General features: G+C 36.8%; 5 protein-coding genes and 1 pseudogene across 6 annotated transcripts; all 6 read left to right on the plus strand.

Moving 5' to 3' along the window:
- The first annotated feature begins 482 nt into the window (after nucleotides 1-482).
- On the plus strand, nucleotides 483-2055 carry LOC148189322 (complement C1q and tumor necrosis factor-related protein 9-like). Its single transcript, XM_088078709.1, has 3 exons — nucleotides 483-561; nucleotides 677-749; nucleotides 1587-2055. Exons 2-3 carry the CDS (start codon nucleotides 707-709, stop codon nucleotides 1979-1981), a joined length of 438 nt encoding a protein of 145 aa, XP_087934835.1. The 5' UTR covers nucleotides 483-561; nucleotides 677-706; the 3' UTR covers nucleotides 1982-2055.
- Nucleotides 2056-2639: 584 nt separating this feature from the next.
- On the plus strand, nucleotides 2640-7163 carry LOC148189323 (DNA-directed RNA polymerase II subunit RPB9). The gene is made up of 6 exons (XM_088078712.1): nucleotides 2640-2832; nucleotides 2996-3050; nucleotides 4341-4414; nucleotides 5348-5422; nucleotides 5689-5740; nucleotides 6858-7163. Exons 1-6 carry the CDS (start codon nucleotides 2771-2773, stop codon nucleotides 6918-6920), a joined length of 381 nt encoding a protein of 126 aa, XP_087934838.1. The 5' UTR covers nucleotides 2640-2770; the 3' UTR covers nucleotides 6921-7163.
- Nucleotides 7164-8646: 1483 nt separating this feature from the next.
- LOC148189324 (complement C1q and tumor necrosis factor-related protein 9B-like) lies at nucleotides 8647-10021 on the plus strand (annotated as a pseudogene). Its single transcript, XR_015776712.1, has 2 exons — nucleotides 8647-8718; nucleotides 9554-10021. The product of XR_015776712.1 is annotated as a complement C1q and tumor necrosis factor-related protein 9B-like (transcript).
- Nucleotides 10022-10605: 584 nt separating this feature from the next.
- Nucleotides 10606-15121, plus strand: LOC148189325 (DNA-directed RNA polymerase II subunit RPB9). Its single transcript, XM_088078713.1, has 6 exons — nucleotides 10606-10798; nucleotides 10962-11016; nucleotides 12302-12375; nucleotides 13314-13388; nucleotides 13655-13706; nucleotides 14825-15121. Exons 1-6 carry the CDS (start codon nucleotides 10737-10739, stop codon nucleotides 14885-14887), a joined length of 381 nt encoding a protein of 126 aa, XP_087934839.1. The 5' UTR covers nucleotides 10606-10736; the 3' UTR covers nucleotides 14888-15121.
- A 1474-nt stretch (nucleotides 15122-16595) lies between these two features.
- LOC148189326 (complement C1q and tumor necrosis factor-related protein 9B-like) lies at nucleotides 16596-17997 on the plus strand. Its single transcript, XM_088078714.1, has 2 exons — nucleotides 16596-16690; nucleotides 17529-17997. The coding sequence occupies exons 1-2, from the start codon at nucleotides 16648-16650 to the stop codon at nucleotides 17921-17923; spliced, it is 438 nt and encodes a 145-aa protein (XP_087934840.1). The 5' UTR covers nucleotides 16596-16647; the 3' UTR covers nucleotides 17924-17997.
- Nucleotides 17998-18583: 586 nt separating this feature from the next.
- LOC148189327 (DNA-directed RNA polymerase II subunit RPB9) lies at nucleotides 18584-23100 on the plus strand. Its single transcript, XM_088078715.1, has 6 exons — nucleotides 18584-18776; nucleotides 18940-18994; nucleotides 20286-20359; nucleotides 21295-21369; nucleotides 21634-21685; nucleotides 22804-23100. The coding sequence occupies exons 1-6, from the start codon at nucleotides 18715-18717 to the stop codon at nucleotides 22864-22866; spliced, it is 381 nt and encodes a 126-aa protein (XP_087934841.1). The 5' UTR covers nucleotides 18584-18714; the 3' UTR covers nucleotides 22867-23100.
- The last annotated feature ends 306 nt before the right edge of the window (nucleotides 23101-23406 follow it).

Raw genomic sequence — 23406 nt, forward strand, 5'->3', positions numbered from 1 at the left:
CCAATACTATCACCCCCTAATGCACACATGAAAGCTGGGCAAGGACCAAAAGTTATTCATCTTTTAAAATTACATAGACCTAAATTCAGCTATTTTTTTATTGTCTGACTCACCAGTTATGCAATTATCCCACAATAATTTGAAAAATCTGAAACAGTGACAAGACTGTTGGTTTATTGGAACAGGAAGTCAAAGAAACAACCCAAATCTCTGATATTTACATAGATTTGTCACCATTATGCCGTTTTACTTTCCAGTCAGTTTGTCTTGTATGTATACTTACCCAATATATTAGTTGGATAAGTTCTTGTACTTAAACTATTATCGTTATATGTAGATGCCCACTAGTTACCTCAAATTTCAGGAATTACCCTTCATATAAAAATACAAACAAACATTTACACAATAGGTAAAGTAAAATCTCCCTTCTTTTTTCAATGCTTTTTATTAAAAAAACAAAAAAACAAACAGGTTGCAACATGAAACCAGATGAACAACTTCAGCCTGTGTCTTGGCTGGGTTTTATAACATTTGCATCATTCCCCTGCAAGGCAGAAACAGGTAAGCTGCTCTTTTCTACCGAGCTAGATTTGTTTTATCAAGGCAGACTATTAAATTAATGGTATTAGGCTGTAAACTTCAGGTATTGCACTTATTTAATTATTGTTTTTAACAGTGCACTACAGCATCATCAGACGTTTTTGTCATGGCTTCTGAACCACGCCGAGGAGACAGCAGCTCCTCAACAGGTAACAACTGCGCCAGTGCTAACAGCAGTGACACACCCTGAAGGGTGTTGTGAAACATGTGCTGAGATATATTAAAACCACTATTTCAATGCAAATTTTAGGACATAGGGGGTTATGTAAAGGGGGATGGTCTTCATATGAATGTTATTCCTCAAGACAGAACATCGTTAGTCAGCAGCTCATATTTTCTTCTTCTTGCTTTTATGTAAAAGTATTATTTCATTATCATATTAAGCTCTAAAATGGAGTATACCACCTTAAATTATTTGTTCATTATTAGATGTCATACTGGGGAGAAAGTTGGGACCAATTATCTGGGGGCCCAATGGGAAGGGGCTCATGAAAAGCCTGGAAGGATTTTTTTTTTTTCCATTTTTTGTTCTATAAATAAAAAGTGTCATAACTGAATTAAAACTGGCTGAATAAAGCAGTTGAAAGACTGAGCTTTTCATTTTAAAAAAAAGTTTAGACTGCCCCTGCACCATGATTTGTCTCTGAATGCAGCTAGAGCCGTTTGAGTTACAGCTTACACTGAAGCACCAACAAACACTGGGATATTGGTGCTCCAAAAAAAGCAAAGAAAGAAAACTGACTTTATTGGGGTTTTTTAAAGAAAGAATTTATTAAGTTACATGACAGAGACATGAATCAAGAGATCATTTTCATACAGTCCCTTACTGATTCTGTCTTGGTTGTAAAGAATGTTTGCTCATTCAGGACTGATTGAGTGTAAGGTTGAATGCACATTTTTGTGTTTTGTTGTGCCAGACACAAGCTAAGTTGTACAACTTTGTAACGTCCTGGTTGCTCTAATAATCATGATGTCGCCCACTCTAGGCACTGTGGCTTTTACAGCCAAGCTAAATGTCGATGACAGCTACCCAGACCACTGTGGACCCCTGAAGTTTGCCACCGTGCTGGTCAATGAGGGAGGAGGCTACAGTCGTGACACTGGTGTCTTCACCTGCCCCTTGGATGGCTTCTATCACTTCACTGTACATGTGTCTGTGTATGGGCGTGGACAGTGTGGTATAATCAAAAATGGAGAGAAAGTAGTGTCTCTGTATCACACCACTCTGCCTGAAAAGTTAAGCCAAGTGGCCAGTACGAGCTGTGTGATCAAACTGTCTAAATATGACACTGTGTTTGTGAAAATCTGGGGGCCAGGCAGAAGTGATATCTTTGCAACTGAAGATAATGACACTGTGTTTACTGGAGTTCGTTTGGGCTGATGACTTTAGGATCAAAACGTCAATAAAGCCAGTACCATTGTGTATTCATTATTGATTAAAATGTGTTACACAAATGTTACCTTGTGCTTTTGCATTAATAATCTCGGTGTTTTTTCTGAAATTAGCTTTGGTTTGCTTTTACTTCATATCAATAATAATATAATACTGTATGGCAGGCACATGCGGGGGTGTTGCCTGTTCGAGCATGTTACGCTTTGCCCGTTGATGCCCAAAGTGCCTTTTCGTCAACATACAACTATTAATAATAATTTAGCCATAAAATGACTGGTTGCTGTCAGTCATTTTCTGTCATATGATAACTTTTCATCTGTGGCAGGCAAACAGTGATTAAATGTTAATGTTACAAAGAGCTTTACACTTACAATCACCAAAAACAAAGAGGAAAAATAAAAAAAAGGAATAATAATAATAATCATAAACTTTATTTGTATAGCACCTTTCTTACAAGAAATGCAGCCCAGCGTGCTTTACGATAAAGACAAACACATGCACCAAGTGCTGCACATGAAAAGGCTTAGAAGACAAATTCGAGCACCTGTCCTTCTATTGGTCTCCGCCAGGGATGTATTATAGTGACGGCCCTGTTACATGAGCAGAAATAAGCTCTCAGTCCTCCTGCCGCTGGAGGCGCTGTCTCAGAATTCATTATATTTTCAGTATGACACGCATGCGCAGACGGTCTGTTTTCAGGCGGCAGAGGAAGACGTGAAGGAGTCTTGTTATTGATTTGTAATTTGTCATTTCTAGCTTCAACTTTTAGTTTTTACAATGGATTTAGACACCGGGACATACGAACCAGGATTTGTTGGGATACGGTTTTGTCAAGAATGGTGAGCTTGTGGTCGAATAGAGGTTTAGATTACTTAGCCTCACTAGCTACGTGTTAAAGCTAACCACATGCTAACCTAACGCTGTCTTAATGAATGTCTTTATTTTATAAAACAAGATAAAACCTTTTAAACTATCAGAACACGCTCTGACTTTGTCTTACAGTAACAACATGTTATACCCAAAAGAAGACAAGGAGAACCGTATCCTGCTTTATGCGGTGAGTATTTGGGTCGAAGTTAAGCTAATATAGTAAAGCCTAAAGCAGTGGTTTACTTCACCTGGATAGAAGAAAACAAAGGAGGAAGAGGACAACTTTTTAACCCCTATGTTGTTGTCTTAACTGTATAAAACTGTATACACTATCTGTACCGAGGGTCAAAAAAAAAATTTTTTACCTGAACCCTTAACATAAAGCAATTTAATTGGATTTTAAACCTCACTATTTTGCATGAAGAAACAACCTGCCATTCATCAAGTTTCTCATCTTCACAGTGCAGAAAAACGAATTTAACCAGGGGGATCCACTCGTTTTTATCACGACACACCTGTCATAATTGTTTTCTTCACTAAAGTGGACGTTTATTGTGTATATAAGTATTGCCAAAGGTACTGCGTCGGTGTAAACTTTTTTTGCAAGATATATCACTTGTTTAGCTTGAGAAAGTAGGAAAAAATGTGCGAAAAGTAGGTTTTAATGCATTTTATTATGCATTTATATTTATTATAGGGAAACAATAATAGACTTTAGCAACATAGTATATTGCGCTGTTCAATGAGGACAGTATGCACGTTTGGTTGCGTGGACTTTTTGTGGTATGAACTGCCAGGTCAAAAATGACCTCTAAGACAAGATTTTTAGCCTGTTGGTTTACAGCTTTCATGGAAATATGAACAAAGGCAATATTACACGTTTGTTGGGCTCATTCAAGGAAACGTCATTGAATTTCAACTTGAAAAAAGATAATTTTATGGGGTTTTCTATGCTGTTAAACATAGTGGCGGGTCATTTTTAACAACTAAAACGATGTAAGGGGGAAGGAGTGCTAAAATGACCAAATGACATTCAAAGACCATAAAGGTGCGAACAACAAAGAAACCCATTTAAAGTTACAGTACACCCTGGCTGTCCAAGTTTGTTCCTGTATTTGAGTCAATCAGATTTATTGTCTGTGAAGTGCAATGCATGAGGGATAAAAGCAGGCATTAATCCAAACATGCTGGTTATGAATACCAGGATCCAAGGTTTCCCTGCAGAGCATTGTATTGTACCAAAATGATCAATGTTGTTCACTTCACCTGTCAGTGGTTTTAATGTTTTGGCTAATTGATGTATGTACAGGGTAAAACTTTTGTCATGTAACAGGTGGTTTTTATTGTTGTAAACTTAATAGAGCTACAGAAAGAAAAAGTCTGTAGGGATGGCTTGTTGTGATACAGGAAAGCAATTAATGTCCATTGTGTGCCTGTAATAAGTTGCTGAATGCTTTTTATTGTACTCATCCCACAGTGCAGGAACTGTGACTACCAACAAGAAGCAGACAACAGCTGCATCTATGTTAACAAGATCACCCACGAGGTTGAGTAAGTAAAAGAAACTACAGGAAAGACACATGACCAGGATCATGGTTTGCTTGAAATTATTTGTCACACTTCTGTTCTCGCTGCAGTTTCTTTTTTTTTCATTAATATTTTATTGAACATTTTTCCACTTAAAATGTCACCCATGGTCATCAATCAAATGTCTCATATAGGTATGTGTATATATAACAAAAAAACATTAAGTAAAATAATAATAAAAAATTATACAAATAAAAATACATAACTAGTTCTAAAAAAACACACACAGTACAGCATTTTGGGGGTCACTCAGAACATACAGCCTCAGGAAGAATTCTGTATGTTTCTAATGCTTTCATGAACCTTTATCCAGTAGTTATGGATCATGGGACATTCCCAGATTAGGTGCTCACTGCAGTTTCATCTCTGCTTTAAAGAGTTAACACCTCCTGAAAATCTTATTTTTGTTGACCTACAGTTGTTTACCTTCTCACCTTGTCGTAGTGATGTATCTGCACAAAGTTCTCCGTGACATCACTGCTGGTTGCTGACAGGTGCTACAAAGCACATTTCTGTCTGTCTCTGACAAACAGCTTGAAACTTTTCTTTTTTGTGTTAAGTTATTTACTGCTTGTTGTGCAACCCACATCACTTTACCAACACCAAAAATAGTCACCGACAAATCAAATTAAATGCATTATCCATCCAGACATTTTTAAGCACAGCAGTCCTGGCAATGATCAGGATCTTCCAAAATGTATTAAAAGAAAATCCCTTGATTTTAATTGTGCAAACTCAGACTGCAGGAGAACACATTTTCTGTGTAAATGCATGTAAAGACACATTTGGCTAAACATTTGTAGCAGGGCACAGGTTGTATTGCCAATAGTATTCAATTATAACATTGTATATTTTATATACATTATTTTAAGTTATTTTGCTTCTGTCTTTCTCCAGTGAATTGACACAAATCATCGCTGATGTATCTCAAGATCCAACTCTACCAAGGACAGAGGACCACCCTTGTCCCAAGTAAGGTTTACCATAAATCAGCTCCACTAACTCTCCGTGGAGACCCCTAACTGTTCTGTTTTTAAAGGTAACATTTCTTGTGATGTAAGTTTGGTGCAACATTTTGTTTTCTTTTTTTTTTTCATCTGCAAGAGCACCAGCATATGCATCCTTGGGGCACAGAACAATCCTTTAGGACTTTAACTGTTTGGGAAATGAGACATAACACTGAGCTGCTGTGTTTGTAATAGTTTCTAACATTGTGCCCACATCATGTCTCTTCTCAGGTGTGGTCACAAGGAGGCAGTGTTCTTCCAGTCTCACAGTATGAGGGCTGAGGTAATAATGAAATCTATTATACATGATCTGTAGTCTTAATATCTCTTGCCTTGGAAAAAGTTTTTTTTTGGTCCACGAGGGAACCCCTTTTCCTGTGGATGATAAATCTGTTAGGAAGTTGTGGGAAAGTTGTAGTTGCAGGATTGTCAGTTACCGTTTGTAAATGCATGTTGCCAGCAAAGGTGAAAGTATAAACCAAACCAGATTTACTCTCATTTGGCATTTCACATCACAATATTTTTCAGTGCTTGCATACCAGCACCTAAAGCCCTGACCTCATCAGAGGGCTGTTGGGTACATGCCCATAAATGTTCTAAACACAGAAAATTAGAAGAAAATGAGCAGAGGCAGAAAGCAGAGTCTCTGTAGAAAAATCCAGCGCTATACACATTTTTAGTTGGTCATAAGTGATTATTGAGAGGGACTGTTTCTGTATGAATGTATGCTTTTGACTATGTTTACGTGCACAAAATAGTTTTCTGCCCTTATTCCGACAAACAGAATATTCCTGGTAACATGCAGCTGTGCATACTCCAATTGAAGTGCCCTAACATGTTGTCAGTCACTTCAAAATATAGAACACTGGAGCAGCTAGAGGCACTTGCCATTTTGCTTTTTGAATCAAATTATTTTTTAAGTTTAAATCTACAGATATCCAAGTCTTTCATAGTGTTTCATTTTTTCTTCCACAAGAAAAGCTGGCTTTTCTTTTATGCATGCATTTTCACACTAGCTTTGCAAATTGTTGACTAATTTGTTTGTATACAATGTATCCATGACGACACTAAGAGCTGCCTGTAAATTGACAAGAGTCCGTGTGTTGCAAACTGGTTAAAAATCCGACCCAGACTTGTATTAAGAATGGGCTGTATACAAGCCCAAATATTGCTATTAAAACCTGAATAATACTGGTATATCCGTATGTCTTAATCAGAAAATGCTACATTCAGAAAAAACCTAATTTAGAATATCTAAACAGAATATGCTGTTTACATGACCCGCATCAAATTCAGAATATTGTAATATTTGGAATAATAGTGAAGTATTAGTGTGCAGATAAATATAGCCATTGATTTTTCGAGAAATCTTTACACTTATGTTCTGTTTTTCCTGACAGGATGCTATGAGACTGTACTACGTCTGCACGGCCCCTCACTGTGGACACAGATGGACAGAGTAAAGCTGCGATAATGAAAAGCTCTAACCTTTTCATTTACAATATTGCCGTTCACAATAAGCTGTGGATCAAATAGAGTTCTGTGCAGTTTGCAACAGCACTGCTGATGTTTGTAGACTGAAATCATCTTGCAGTTTGTCAGACACCATTCTGTGAATATAATGTATTAATAGTCTTTTTATAGCTGTTGTCACTTTCAAGTGTGTTTTGTTAGATTAAAAGAATCAATTGTTTAACGTGTGAGTATTTTCAGAGTGCTTATTCACAATGACTTCTCGTATTTCTGTTACTGTAAATGCATACATACTACTTGAGATTGCAAAACCAATATTATTTTCTCATAAAACCCCATGACTAAACATCATTTTGAGAGGTCATGCTAAGCGTGTGGTTAAAATAATACCACTGTTTCTCTTTATGTCGCTGTATGGAATAATCAGTGCCGATTCAATTTCCTCCTTTTCAATTACATTGCTGTTGTGGAGCTGTAGACAATTATTTAGCCAGTGTGACCTGTTGGAATAGAACTTTTGTTCTAATGTGCGCATCTACGTGGAGCATAAAGAACAAAAAAGGTGTACTTCCCTGAACACACCTCCTGAAACCGGTTCCTTGCTAAAAAAGCAGCTGCACAGTGCTGCAGCCATCTACAACCAGCCATCTCACTAATCCTGCCACTTGTTGTAGCAGTGTTACGCAAGATTAATATCAATTTAAAGAAATGTGATCAAAATCCAATTTAGATATTTGTATATTATTGTATATTATTTAAAATCCCAAGTACTGCTAGTCCAAAATAAATAAAATGTCATGAATTGATCCAAAACTTGTGCACTTAACTGTTTTAGCATTGTGTTTATGCAATACACTATAAAACCATTGTACTTCATTGTTTTAGTTAGTTTCACATTAAATCAGTCACTTAGTGTTTTCTCATTTTGCTGTTTAAGTGTGGTGAAAATGTATTTAAAAAACAACTTGTCATCAAAATGTGAATAACAAAGCAGCTACAATACCAAAATCATAGAACTGGTACCAATACTATCACCCCTAATGCACACATGAAAGCTGGGCAAGGACCAAAAGTTATTCATCTTTTAAAATTACATAGACCTAAATTCAGCTATTTTTTATTGTCTGACTCACCAGTTATGCAATTATCCCACAATAATTTGAAAAATCTGAAACAGTGACAAGACTGTTGGTTTATTGGAACAGGAAGTCAAAGAAACAACCCAAATCTCTGATATTTACATAGATTTGTCACCATTATGCCGTTTTACTTTCCAGTCAGTTTGTCTTGTATGTATACTTACCCAATATATTAGTTGGATAAGTTCTTGTACTTAAACTATTATCGTTATATGTAGATGCCCACTAGTTACCTCAAATTTCAGGAATTACCCTTCATATAAAAATACAAACAAACATTTACACAATAGGTAAAGTAAAATCTCCCTTCTTTTTTCAATGCTTTTTATTAAAAAAACAAAAAAACAAAAAGCTTTCGAGCCAGTGTAACAGGTTGCAACATGAAACCAGATGAACAACTTCAGCCTGTGTCTTGGCTGGGTTTTATAACATTTGCATCATTCCCCTGCAAGGCAGAAACAGGTAAGCTGCTCTTTTCTACCGAGCTAGATTTGTTTTATCAAGGCAGACTATTAAATTAATGGTATTAGGCTGTAAACTTCAGGTATTGCACTTATTTAATTATTGTTTTTAACAGTGCACTACAGCATCATCAGACGTTTTGTCATGGCTTCTGAACCACGCCGAGGAGACAGCAGCTCCTCAACAGGTAACAACTGCGCCAGTGCTAACAGCAGTGACACACCCTGAAGGGTGTTGTGAAACATGTGCTGAGATATATTAAAACCACTATTTCAATGCAAATTTTAGGACATAGGGGTTATGTAAGGGGGATGGTCTTCATATGAATGTTATTCCTCAAGCCAGAACATCGTTAGTCAGCAGCTCATATTTTCTTCTTCTTGCTTTTATGTAAAAGTATTATTTCATTATCATATTAAGCTCTAAAATGGAGTATACCACCTTAAATTATTTGTTCATTATTAGATGTCATACTGGGGAGAAAGTTGGGACCAATTATATGGGGGCCCAATGGGAAGAGGCTCATGAAAAGCCTGGAAGGATTTTTTTTTTTTCCATTTTTTGTTCTATAAATAAAAAGTGTCATAACTGAATTAAAACTGGCTGAATAAAGCAGTTGAAAGACTGAGCTTTTCATTTTAAAAAAAAGTTTAGACTGCCCCTGCACCATGATTTGTCTCTGAATGCAGCTAGAGCCGTTTGAGTTACAGCTTACACTGAAGCACCAACAAACACTGGGATATTGGTGCTCCAAAAAAAGCAAAGAAAGAAAACTGACTTTATTGGGGTTTTTTAAAGAAAGAATTTATTAAGTTACATGACAGAGACATGAATCAAGAGATCATTTTCATACAGTCCCTTACTGATTCTGTCTTGGTTGTAAAGAATGTTTGCTCATTCAGGACTGATTGAGTGTAAGGTTGAATGCACATTTTTGTGTTTTGTTGTGCCAGACACAAGCTAAGTTGTACAACTTTGTAACGTCCTGGTTGCTCTAATAATCATGATGTCGCCCACTCTAGGCACTGTGGCTTTTACAGCCAAGCTAAATGTCGATGACAGCTACCCAGACCACTGTGGACCCCTGAAGTTTGCCACCGTGCTGGTCAATGAGGGAGGAGGCTACAGTCGTGACACTGGTGTCTTCACCTGCCCCTTGGATGGCTTCTATCACTTCACTGTACATGTGTCTGTGTATGGGCGTGGACAGTGTGGTATAATCAAAATGGAGAGAAAGTAGTGTCTCTGTATCACACCACTCTGCCTGAAAAGTTAAGCCAAGTGGCCAGTACGAGCTGTGTGATCAGACTGTCTAAATATGACACTGTGTTTGTGAAAATCTGGGGGCCAGGCAGAAGTGATATCTTTGCAACTGAAGATAATGACACTGTGTTTACTGGAGTTCGTTTGGGCTGATGACTTTAGGATCAAAACGTCAATAAAGCCAGTACCATTGTGTATTCATTATTGATTAAAATGTGTTACACAAATGTTACCTTGTGCTTTTGCATTAATAATCTCGGTGTTTTTTCTGAAATTAGCTTTGGTTTGCTTTTACTTCATATCAATAATAATATAATACTGTATGGCAGGCACATGCGGGGTGTTGCCTGTTCGAGCATGTTACGCTTTGCCCGTTGATGCCCAAAGTGCCTTTTCGTCAACATACAACTATTAATAATAATTTAGCCATAAAATGACTGGTTGCTGTCAGTCATTTTCTGTCATATGATAACTTTTCATCTGTGGCAGGCAAACAGTGATTAAATGTTAATGTTACAAAGAGCTTTACACTTACAATCACCAAAAACAAACAGGAAAAATAAAAAAAAAGGAATAATAATAATAATCATAAACTTTATTTGTATAGCACCTTTCTTACAAGAAATGCAGCCCAGCGTGCTTTACGATAAAGACAAACACATGCACCAAGTGCTGCACATGAAAAGGCTTAGAAGACAAATTCGAGCACCTGTCCTTCTATTGGTCTCCGCCAGGGATGTATTATAGTGACGGCCCTGTTACATGAGCAGAAATAAGATCTCAGTCCTCCTGCCGCTGGAGGCGCTGTCTCAGAATTCATTATATTTTCAGTATGACACGCATGCGCAGACGGTCTGTTTTCAGGCGGCAGAGGAAGACGTGAAGGAGTCTTGTTATTGATTTGTAATTTGTCATTTCTAGCTTCAACTTTTAGTTTTTACAATGGATTTAGACACCGGGACATACGAACCAGGATTTGTTGGGATACGGTTTTGTCAAGAATGGTGAGCTTGTGGTCGAATAGAGGTTTAGATTACTTAGCCTCACTAGCTACGTGTTAAAGCTAACCACATGCTAACCTAACGCTGTCTTAATGAATGTCTTTATTTTATAAAACAAGATAAAACCTTTTAAACTATCAGAACACGCTCTGACTTTGTCTTACAGTAACAACATGTTATACCCAAAAGAAGACAAGGAGAACCGTATCCTGCTTTATGCGGTGAGTATTTGGGTCGAAGTTAAGCTAATATAGTAAAGCCTAAAGCAGTGGTTTACTTCACCTGGATAGAAGAAAACAAAGGAGGAAGAGGACAACTTTTTAACCCCTATGTTGTTGTCTTAACTGTATAAAACTGTATACACTATCTGTACCGAGGGTCAAAAAAAAAAATTTTTACCTGAACCCTTAACATAAAGCAATTTAATTGGATTTTAAACCTCACTATTTTGCATGAAGAAACAACCTGCCATTCATCAAGTTTCTCATCTTCACAGTGCAGAAAAACGAATTTAACCAGGGGGATCCACTCGTTTTATCACGACACACCTGTCATAATTGTTTTCTTCACTAAAGTGGACGTTTATTGTGTATATAAGTATTGCCAAAGGTACTGCGTCGGTGTAAACTTTTTTTGCAAGATATATCACTTGTTTAGCTTGAGAAAGTAGGAAAAAATGTGCGAAAAGTAGGTTTTAATGCATTTTATTATGCATTTATATTTATTATAGGGAAACAATAATAGACTTTAGCAACATAGTATATTGCGCTGTTCAATGAGGACAGTATGCACGTTTGGTTGCGTGGACTTTTGTGGTATGAACTGCCAGGTCAAAATGACCTCTAAGACAAGATTTTAGCCTGTTGGTTTACAGCTTTCATGGAAATATGAACAAAGGCAATATTACACGTTTGTTGGGCTCATTCAAGGAAACGTCATTGAATTTCAACTTGAAAAAGATAATTTTATGGGGTTTTCTATGCTGTTAAACATAGTGGCGGGTCATTTTAACAACTAAAACGATGTAAGGGTGAAGGGAGTGCTAAAATGACCAAATGACATTCAAAGACCATAAAGGTGCGAACAACAAAGAAACCCATTTAAAGTTACAGTACACCCTGGCTGTCCAAGTTTGTTCCTGTATTTGAGTCAATCAGATTTATTGTCTGTGAAGTGCAATGCATGAGGGATAAAAGCAGGCATTAATCCAAACATGCTGGTTATGAATACCAGGATCCAAGGTTTCCCTGCAGAGCATTGTATTGTACCAAAATGATCAATGTTGTTCACTTCACCTGTCAGTGGTTTTAATGTTTTGGCTAATTGATGTATGTACAGGGTAAAACTTTTGTCATGTAACAGGTGGTTTTTATTGTTGTAAACTTAATAGAGCTACAGAAAGAAAAAGTCTGTAGGGATGGCTTGTTGTGATACAGGAAAGCAATTAATGTCCATTGTGTGCCTGTAATAAGTTGCTGAATGCTTTTTATTGTACTCATCCCACAGTGCAGGAACTGTGACTACCAACAAGAAGCAGACAACAGCTGCATCTATGTTAACAAGATCACCCACGAGGTTGAGTAAGTAAAAGAAACTACAGGAAAGACACATGACCAGGATCATGGTTTGCTTGAAATTATTTGTCACACTTCTGTTCTCGCTGCAGTTTCTTTTTTTTTTCATTAATATTTTATTGAACATTTTTCCACTTAAAATGTCACCCATGGTCATCAATCAAATGTCTCATATAGGTATGTGTATATATAACAAAAAAAACATTAAGTAAAATAATAATAATAAAAATTATACAAATAAAAATACATAACTAGTTCTAAAAAAACACACACAGTACAGCATTTTGGGGGTCACTCAGAACATACAGCCTCAGGAAGAATTCTGTATGTTTCTAATGCTTTCATGAACCTTTATCCAGTAGTTATGGATCATGGGACATTCCCAGATTAGGTGCTCACTGCAGTTTCATCTCTGCTTTAAAGAGTTAACACCTCCTGAAAATCTTATTTTTGTTGACCTACAGTTGTTTACCTTCTCACCTTGTCGTAGTGATGTATCTGCACAAAGTTCTCCGTGACATCACTGCTGGTTGCTGACAGGTGCTACAAAGCACATTTCTGTCTGTCCCTGACAAACAACTTGAAACTTTTCTTTTTTGTGTTAAGTTATTTACTGCTTGTTGTGCAACCCACATCACTTTACCAACACCAAAAATAGTCACCGACAAATCAAATTAAATGCATTATCCATCCAGACATTTTTAAGCACAGCAGTCCTGGCAATGATCAGGATCTTCCAAAATGTATTAAAAGAAAATCCCTTGATTTTAATTGTGCAAACTCAGACTGCAGGGAGAACACATTTTCTGTGTAAATGCATGTAAAGACACATTTGGCTAAACATTTGTAGCAGGGCACAGGTTGTATTGCCAATAGTATTCAATTATAACATTGTATATTTTATATACATTATTTTAAGTTATTTTGCTTCTGTCTTTCTCCAGTGAATTGACACAAATCATCGCTGATGTATCTCAAGATCCAACTCTACCAAGGACAGAGGACCACCCTTGTCCCAAGTAAGGTTTACCATAAATCAGCTCCACTAACTCTCCGTGGAGACCCCTAACTGTTCTGTTTTTAAAGGTAACATTTCTTGTGATGTAAGTTTGGTGCAACATTTTGTTTTCTTTTTTTTTTTCATCTGCAAGAGCACCAGCATATGCATCCTTGGGGCACAGAACAATCCTTTAGGACTTTAACTGTTTGGGAAATGAGACATAACACTGAGCTGCTGTGTTTGTAATAGTTTCTAACATTGTGCCCACATCATGTCTCTTCTCAGGTGTGGTCACAAGGAGGCAGTGTTCTTCCAGTCTCACAGTATGAGGGCTGAGGTAATAATGAAATCTATTATACATGATCTGTAGTCTTAATATCTCTTGCCTTGGAAAAAGTTTTTTTTTGGTCCACGAGGGAACCCCTTTTCCTGTGGATGATAAATCTGTTAGGAAGTTGTGGGAAAGTTGTAGTTGCAGGATTGTCAGTTACCGTTTGTAAATGCATGTTGCCAGCAAAGGTGAAAGTATAAACCAAACCAGATTTACTCTCATTTGGCATTTCACATCACAATATTTTTTCAGTGCTTGCATACCAGCACCTAAAGCCCTGACCTCATCAGAGGGCTGTTGGGTACATGCCCATAAATGTTCTAAACACAGAAAATTAGAAGAAAATGAGCAGAGGCAGAAAGCAGAGTCTCTGTAGAAAAATCCAGCGCTATACACATTTTTAGTTGGTCATAAGTGATTATTGAGAGGGACTGTTTCTGTATGAATGTATGCTTTTGACTATGTTTACGTGCACAAAATAGTTTTCTGCCCTTATTCCGACAAACAGAATATTCCTGGTAACATGCAGCTGTGCATACTCCAATTGAAGTGCCCTAACATGTTGTCAGTCACTTCAAAATATAGAACACTGGAGCGGCTAGAGGCACTTGCCATTTTGCTTTTTGAATCAAATTATTTTTTAAGTTTAAATCTACAGATATCCAAGTCTTTCATAGTGTTTCATTTTTTCTTCCACAAGAAAAGCTGGCTTTTCTTTTATGCATGCATTTTCACACTAGCTTTGCAAATTGTTGACTAATTTGTTTGTATACAATGTATCCATGACGACACTAAGAGCTGCCTGTAAATTGACAAGAGTCCGTGTGTTGCAAACTGGTTAAAAATCCGACCCAGACTTGTATTAAGAATGGGCTGTATACAAGCCCAAATATTGCTATTAAAACCTGAATAATACTGGTATATCCCGTATGTCTTAATCAGAAAATGCTACATTCAGAAAAAAACCTAATTTAGAATATCTAAACAGAATATGCTGTTTACATGACCCGCATCAAATTCAGAATATTGTAATATTTGGAATAATAGTGAAGTATTAGTGTGCAGATAAATATAGCCATTGATTTTTAGAAATCTTTACACTTATGTTCTGTTTTTCCTGACAGGATGCTATGAGACTGTACTACGTCTGCACGGCCCCTCACTGTGGACACAGATGGACAGAGTAAAGCTGCGATAATGAAAAGCTCTAACCTTTTCATTTACAATATTGCCGTTCACAATAAGCTGTGGATCAAATAGAGTTCTGTGCAGTTTGCAACAGCACTGCTGATGTTTGTAGACTGAAATCATCTTGCAGTTTGTCAGACACCATTCTGTGAATATAATGTATTAATAGTCTTTTTTATAGCTGTTGTCACTTTCAAGTGTGTTTTGTTAGATTAAAAGAATCAATTGTTTAACGTGTGAGTATTTTCAGAGTGCTTATTCACAATGACTTCTCGTATTTCTGTTACTGTAAATGCATACATACTACTTGAGATTGCAAAACCAATATTATTTTCTCATAAAACCCCCATGACTAAACATCATTTTGAGAGGTCATGCTAAACGTGTGGTTAAAATAATACCACTGTTTCTCTTTATGTCGCTGTATGGAATAATCAGTGCCGATTCAATTTCCTCCTTTTCAATTACATTGCTGTTGTGGAGCTGTAGACAATTATTTAGCCAGTGTGACCTGTTGGAATAGAACTTTTGTTCTAATGTGCGCATCTACGTGGAACGCAAAAGAACAAAAAAGGTGTACTTCCCCTGAACACACCTCCTGAAACCGGTTCCTTGCTAAAAAAGCAGCTGCACAGTGCTGCAGCCATCTACAACCAGCCATCTCACTAATCCTGCCACTTGTTGTAGCAGTGTTACATAAGATTAATATCAATTTAAAGAAATGTGATCAAAATCCAATTTAGATATTTGTATATTATTGTATATTATTTAAAATCCCAAGTACTGCTAGTCCAAAAATAAATAAAATGTCATGAATTGATTCAAAACTTGTGCACTTAACTGTTTTAGCATTGTGTTTATGCAATACACTATAAAACCATTGTACTTCATTGTTTTAGTTAGTTTCACATTAAATCAGTCACTTAGTGTTTTCTCATTTTGCTGTTTAAGTGTGGTGAAAATGTATTTAAAAAACAACTTGTCATCAAAATGTGAATAACAAAGCAGCTACAATACCAAAATCATAGAACTGGTACCAATACTATCACCCCTAATGCACACATGAAAGCTGGGCAAGGACCAAAAGTTATTCATCTTTTAAAATTACATAGACCTAAATTCAGCTATTTTTTTATTGTCTGACTCACCAGTTATGCAATTATCCCACAATAATTTGAAAAATCTGAAACAGTGACAAGACTGTTGGTTTATTGGAACAGGAAGTCAAAGAAACAACCCAAATCTCTGATATTTACATAGATTTGTCACCATTATGCCGTTTTACTTTCCAGTCAGTTTGTCTTGTATGTATACTTACCCAATATATTAGTTGGATAAGTTCTTGTACTTAAACTATTATCGTTATATGTAGATGCCCACTAGTTACCTCAAATTTCAGGAATTACCCTTCATATAAAAATACAAACAAACATTTACACAATAGGTAAAGTAAAATCTCCCTTCTTTTTTCAATGCTTTTTATTAAAAAAACAAAAAAACAAAAAGCTTTCGAGCCAGTGTAACAGGTTGCAACATGAAACCAGATGAACAACTTCAGCCTGTGTCTTGGCTGGGTTTTATAACATTTGCATCATTCCCTGCAAGGCAGAAACAGGTAAGCTGCTCTTTTCTACCGAGCTAGATTTGTTTTATCAAGGCAGACTATTAAATTAATGGTATTAGGCTGTAAACTTCAGGTATTGCACTTATTTAATTATTGTTTTTAACAGTGCACTACAGCATCATCAGACGTTTTGTCATGGCTTCTGAACCACGCCGAGGAGACAGCAGCTCCTCAACAGGTAACAACTGCGCCAGTGCTAACAGCAGTGACACACCCTGAAGGGTGTTGTGAAACATGTGCTGAGATATATTAAAACCACTATTTCAATGCAAATTTTAGGACATAAGGGTGTATGTAGAGGGGGATGGTCTTCATATGAATGTTATTCCTCAAGCCAGAACATCGTTAGTCAGCAGCTCATATTTTCTTCTTCTTGCTTTTATGTAAAAGTATTATTTCATTATCATATTAAGCTCTAAAATGGAGTATACCACCTTAAATTATTTGTTCATTATTAGATGTCATACTGGGGAGAAAGTTGGGACCAATTATCTGGGGGCCCAATGGGAAGGGGCTCATGAAAAGCCTGGAAGGATTTTTTTTTTTTCCATTTTTTGTTCTATAAATAAAAAGTGTCATAACTGAATTAAAACTGGCTGAATAAAGCAGTTGAAAGACTGAGCTTTTCATTTTAAAAAAAAGTTTAGACTGCCCCTGCACCATGATTTGTCTCTGAATGCAGCTAGAGCCGTTTGAGTTACAGCTTACACTGAAGCACCAACAAACACTGGGATATTGGTGCTCCAAAAAAAGCAAAGAAAGAAAACTGACTTTATTGGGGTTTTTTAAAGAAAGAATTTATTAAGTTACATGACAGAGACATGAATCAAGAGATCATTTTCATACAGTCCCTTACTGATTCTGTCTTGGTTGTAAAGAATGTTTGCTCATTCAGGACTGATTGAGTGTAAGGTTGAATGCACATTTTTTGTGTTTTGTTGTGCCAGACACAAGCTAAGTTGTACAACTTTGTAACGTCCTGGTTGCTCTAATAATCATGATGTCGCCCACTCTAGGCACTGTGGCTTTTACAGCCAAGCTAAATGTCGATGACAGCTACCCAGACCACTGTGGACCCCTGAAGTTTGCCACCGTGCTGGTCAATGAGGGAGGAGGCTACAGTCGTGACACTGGTGTCTTCACCTGCCCCTTGGATGGCTTCTATCACTTCACTGTACATGTGTCTGTGTATGGGCGTGGACAGTGTGGTATAATCAAAAATGGAGAGAAAGTAGTGTCTCTGTATCACACCACTCTGCCTGAAAAGTTAAGCCAAGTGGCCAGTACGAGCTGTGTGATCAGACTGTCTAAATATGACACTGTGTTTGTGAAAATCTGGGGGCCAGGCAGAAGTGATATCTTTGCAACTGAAGATAATGACACTGTGTTTACTGGAGTTCGTTTGGGCTGATGACTTTAGGATCAAAACGTCAATAAAGCCAGTACCATTGTGTATTCATTATTGATTAAAATGTGTTACACAAATGTTACCTTGTGCTTTTGCATTAATAATCTCGGTGTTTTTTTCTGAAATTAGCTTTGGTTTGCTTTTACTTCATATCAATAATAATATAATACTGTATGGCAGGCACATGCGGGGGTGTTGCCTGTTCGAGCATGTTACGCTTTGCCCGTTGATGCCCAAAGTGCCTTTTCGTCAACATACAACTATTAATAATAATTTAGCCATAAAATGACTGGTTGCTGTCAGTCATTTTCTGTCATATGATAACTTTTCATCTGTGGCAGGCAAACAGTGATTAAATGTTAATGTTACAAAGAGCTTTACACTTACAATCACCAAAAACAAACAGGAAAAATAAAAAAAAAGGAATAATAATAATAATCATAAACTTTATTTGTATAGCACCTTTCTTACAAGAAATGCAGCCCAGCGTGCTTTACGATAAAGACAAACACATGCACCAAGTGCTGCACATGAAAAGGCTTAGAAGACAAATTCGAGCACCTGTCCTTCTATTGGTCTCCGCCAGGGATGTATTATAGTGACGGCCCTGTTACATGAGCAGAAATAAGATCTCAGTCCTCCTGCCGCTGGAGGCGCTGTCTCAGAATTCATTATATTTTCAGTATGACACGCATGCGCAGACGGTCTGTTTTCAGGCGGCAGAGGAAGACGTGAAGGAGTCTTGTTATTGATTTGTAATTTGTCATTTCTAGCTTCAACTTTTAGTTTTTACAATGGATTTAGACACCGGGACATACGAACCAGGATTTGTTGGGATACGGTTTTGTCAAGAATGGTGAGCTTGTGGTCGAATAGAGGTTTAGATTACTTAGCCTCACTAGCTACGTGTTAAAGCTAACCACATGCTAACCTAACGCTGTCTTAATGAATGTCTTTATTTTATAAAACAAGATAAAACCTTTTAAACTATCAGAACACGCTCTGACTTTGTCTTACAGTAACAACATGTTATACCCAAAAGAAGACAAGGAGAACCGTATCCTGCTTTATGCGGTGAGTATTTGGGTCGAAGTTAAGCTAATATAGTAAAGCCTAAAGCAGTGGTTTACTTCACCTGGATAGAAGAAAACAAAGGAGGAAGAGGACAACTTTTTAACCCCTATGTTGTTGTCTTAACTGTATAAAACTGTATACACTATCTGTACCGAGGGTCAAAAAAAAAAATTTTTACCTGAACCCTTAACATAAAGCAATTTAATTGGATTTTAAACCTCACTATTTTGCATGAAGAAACAACCTGCCATTCATCAAGTTTCTCATCTTCACAGTGCAGAAAAACGAATTTAACCAGGGGGATCCACTCGTTTTTATCACGACACACCTGTCATAATTGTTTTCTTCACTAAAGTGGACGTTTATTGTGTATATAAGTATTGCCAAAGGTACTGCGTCGGTGTAAACTTTTTTTGCAAGATATATCACTTGTTTAGCTTGAGAAAGTAGGAAAAAATGTGCGAAAAGTAGGTTTTAATGCATTTTATTATGCATTTATATTTATTATAGAGAAAAAATAATAGACTTTAGCAACATAGTATATTGCGCTGTTCAATGAGGACAGTATGCACGTTTGTGTGCGTGGACTTTTTGTGGTATGAACTGCCAGGTCAAAAATGACCTCTAAGACAAGATTTTTAGCCTGTTGGTTTACAGCTTTCATGGAAATATGAACAAAGGCAATATTACACGTTTGTTGGGCTCATTCAAGGAAACGTCATTGAATTTCAACTTGAAAAAAAGATAATTTTATGGGGTTTTCTATGCTGTTAAACATAGTGGCGGGTCATTTTTAACAACTAAAACGATGTAAGGGTGAAGGGAGTGCTAAAATGACCAAATGACATTCAAAGACCATAAAGGTCTGAACAACAAAGAAACCCATTTAAAGTTACAGTACACCCTGGCTGTCCAAGTTTGTTCCTGTATTTGAGTCAATCAGATTTATTGTCTGTGAAGTGCAATGCATGAGGGATAAAAGCAGGCATTAATCCAAACATGCTGGTTATGAATACCAGGATCCAAGGTTTCCCTGCAGAGCATTGTATTGTACCAAAATGATCAATGTTGTTCACTTCACCTGTCAGTGGTTTTAATGTTTTGGCTAATTGATGTATGTACAGAGTAAAACTTTTGTCATGTAACAGGTGGTTTTTATTGTTGTAAACTTAATAGAGCTACAGAAAGAAAAAGTCTGTAGGGATGGCTTGTTGTGATACAGGAAAGCAATTAATGTCCATTGTGTGCCTGTAATAAGTTGCTGAATGCTTTTATTGTACTCATCCCACAGTGCAGGAACTGTGACTACCAACAAGAAGCAGACAACAGCTGCATCTATGTTAACAAGATCACCCACGAGGTTGAGTAAGTAAAAGAAACTACAGGAAAGACACATGACCAGGATCATGGTTTGCTTGAAATTATTTGTCACACTTCTGTTCTCGCTGCAGTTTCTTTTTTTTTCATTAATATTTTATTGAACATTTTTCCACTTAAAATGTCACCCATGGTCATCAATCAAATGTCTCATATAGGTATGTGTATATATAACAAAAAAACATTAAGTAAAATAATAATAATAAAAATTATACAAATAAAATACATAACTAGTTCTAAAAAAACACACACAGTACAGCATTTTGGGGGTCACTCAGAACATACAGCCTCAGGAAGAATTCTGTATGTTTCTAATGCTTTCATGAACCTTTATCCAGTAGTTATGGATCATGGGACATTCCCAGATTAGGTGCTCACTGCAGTTTCATCTCTGCTTTAAAGAGTTAACACCTCCTGAAAATCTTATTTTTGTTGACCTACAGTTGTTTACCTTCTCACCTTGTCGTAGTGATGTATCTGCACAAAGTTCTCCGTGACATCACTGCTGGTTGCTGACAGGTGCTACAAAGCACATTTCTGTCTGTCTCTGACAAACAGCTTGAAACTTTTCTTTTTTGTGTTAAGTTATTTACTGCTTGTTGTGCAACCCACATCACTTTACCAACACCAAAAATAGTCACCGACAAATCAAATTAAATGCATTATCCATCCAGACATTTTTAAGCACAGCAGTCCTGGCAATGATCAGGATCTTCCAAAATGTATTAAAAGAAAATCCCTTGATTTTAATTGTGCAAACTCAGACTGCAGGGAGAACACATTTTCTGTGTAAATGCATGTAAAGACACATTTGGCTAAACATTTGTAGCAGGGCACAGGTTGTATTGCCAATAGTATTCAATTATAACATTGTATATTTTATATACATTATTTTAAGTTATTTTGCTTCTGTCTTTCTCCAGTGAATTGACACAAATCATCGCTGATGTATCTCAAGATCCAACTCTACCAAGGACAGAGGACCACCCTTGTCCCAAGTAAGGTTTACCATAAATCAGCTCCACTAACTCTCCGTGGAGACCCCTAACTGTTCTGTTTTTAAAGGTAACATTTCTTGTGATGTAAGTTTGGTGCAACATTTTGTTTTCTTTTTTTTTCATCTGCAAGAGCACCAGCATATGCATCCTTGGGGCACAGAACAATCCTTTAGGACTTTAACTGTTTGGGAAATGAGACATAACACTGAGCTGCTGTGTTTGTAATAGTTTCTAACATTGTGCCCACATCATGTCTCTTCTCAGGTGTGGTCACAAGGAGGCAGTGTTCTTCCAGTCTCACAGTATGAGGGCTGAGGTAATAATGAAATCTATTATACATGATCTGTAGTCTTAATATCTCTTGCCTTGGAAAAAGTTTTTTTTTGGTCCACGAGGGAACCCCTTTTCCTGTGGATGATAAATCTGTTAGGAAGTTGTGGGAAAGTTGTAGTTGCAGGATTGTCAGTTACCGTTTGTAAATGCATGTTGCCAGCAAAGGTGAAAGTATAAACCAAACCAGATTTACTCTCATTTGGCATTTCACATCACAATATTTTTCAGTGCTTGCATACCAGCACCTAAAGCCCTGACCTCATCAGAGGGCTGTTGGGTACATGCCCATAAATGTTCTAAACACAGAAAATTAGAAGAAAATGAGCAGAGGCAGAAAGCAGAGTCTCTGTAGAAAAATCCAGCGCTATACACATTTTTAGTTGGTCATAAGTGATTATTGAGAGGGACTGTTTCTGTATGAATGTATGCTTTTGACTATGTTTACGTGCACAAAATAGTTTTCTGCCCTTATTCCGACAAACAGAATATTCCTGGTAACATGCAGCTGTGCATACTCCAATTGAAGTGCCCTAACATGTTGTCAGTCACTTCAAAATATAGAACACTGGAACGGCTAGAGGCACTTGCCATTTTGCTTTTTTGAATCAAATTATTTTTTAAGTTTAAATCTACAGATATCCAAGTCTTTCATAGTGTTTCATTTTTTTCTTCCACAAGAAAAGCTGGCTTTTCTTTTATGCATGCATTTTCACACTAGCTTTGCAAATTGTTGACTAATTTGTTTGTATACAATGTATCCATGACGACACTAAGAGCTGCCTGTAAATTGACAAGAGTCCGTGTGTTGCAAACTGGTTAAAAATCCGACCCAGACTTGTATTAAGAATGGGCTGTATACAAGCCCAAATATTGCTATTAAAACCTGAATAATACTGGTATATCCCGTATGTCTTAATCAGAAAATGCTACATTCAGAAAAAACCTAATTTAGAATATCTAAACAGAATATGCTGTTTACATGACCCGCATCAAATTCAGAATATTGTAATATTTGGAATAATAGTGAAGTATTAGTGTGCAGATAAATATAGCCATTGATTTTTAGAAATCTTTACACTTATGTTCTGTTTTTCCTGACAGGATGCTATGAGACTGTACTACGTCTGCACGGCCCCTCACTGTGGACACAGATGGACAGAGTAAAGCTGCGATAATGAAAAGCTCTAACCTTTTCATTTACAATATTGCCGTTCACAATAAGCTGTGGATCAAATAGAGTTCTGTGCAGTTTGCAACAGCACTGCTGATGTTTGTAGACTGAAATCATCTTGCAGTTTGTCAGACACCATTCTGTGAATATAATGTATTAATAGTCTTTTTTATAGCTGTTGTCACTTTCAAGTGTGTTTTGTTAGATTAAAAGAATCAATTGTTTAACGTGTGAGTATTTTCAGAGTGCTTATTCACAATGACTTCTCGTATTTCTGTTACTGTAAATGCATACATACTACTTGAGATTGCAAAACCAATATTATTTTCTCATAAAACCCCATGACTAAACATCATTTTGAGAGGTCATGCTAAGCGTGTGGTTAAAATAATACCACTGTTTCTCTTTATGTCGCTGTATGGAATAATCAGTGCCGATTCAATTTCCTCCTTTTCAATTACATTGCTGTTGTGGAGCTGTAGACAATTATTTAGCCAGTGTGACCTGTTGGAATAGAACTTTTGTTCTAATGT

Source organism: Plectropomus leopardus, chromosome 6 (genome assembly GCF_026936395.1).
Source record: "Plectropomus leopardus strain MGB_pleo_1.0 chromosome 6, ASM2693639v1, whole genome shotgun sequence".
NCBI classification, from domain to species: Eukaryota; Metazoa; Chordata; class Actinopteri; order Perciformes; family Serranidae; genus Plectropomus; species Plectropomus leopardus.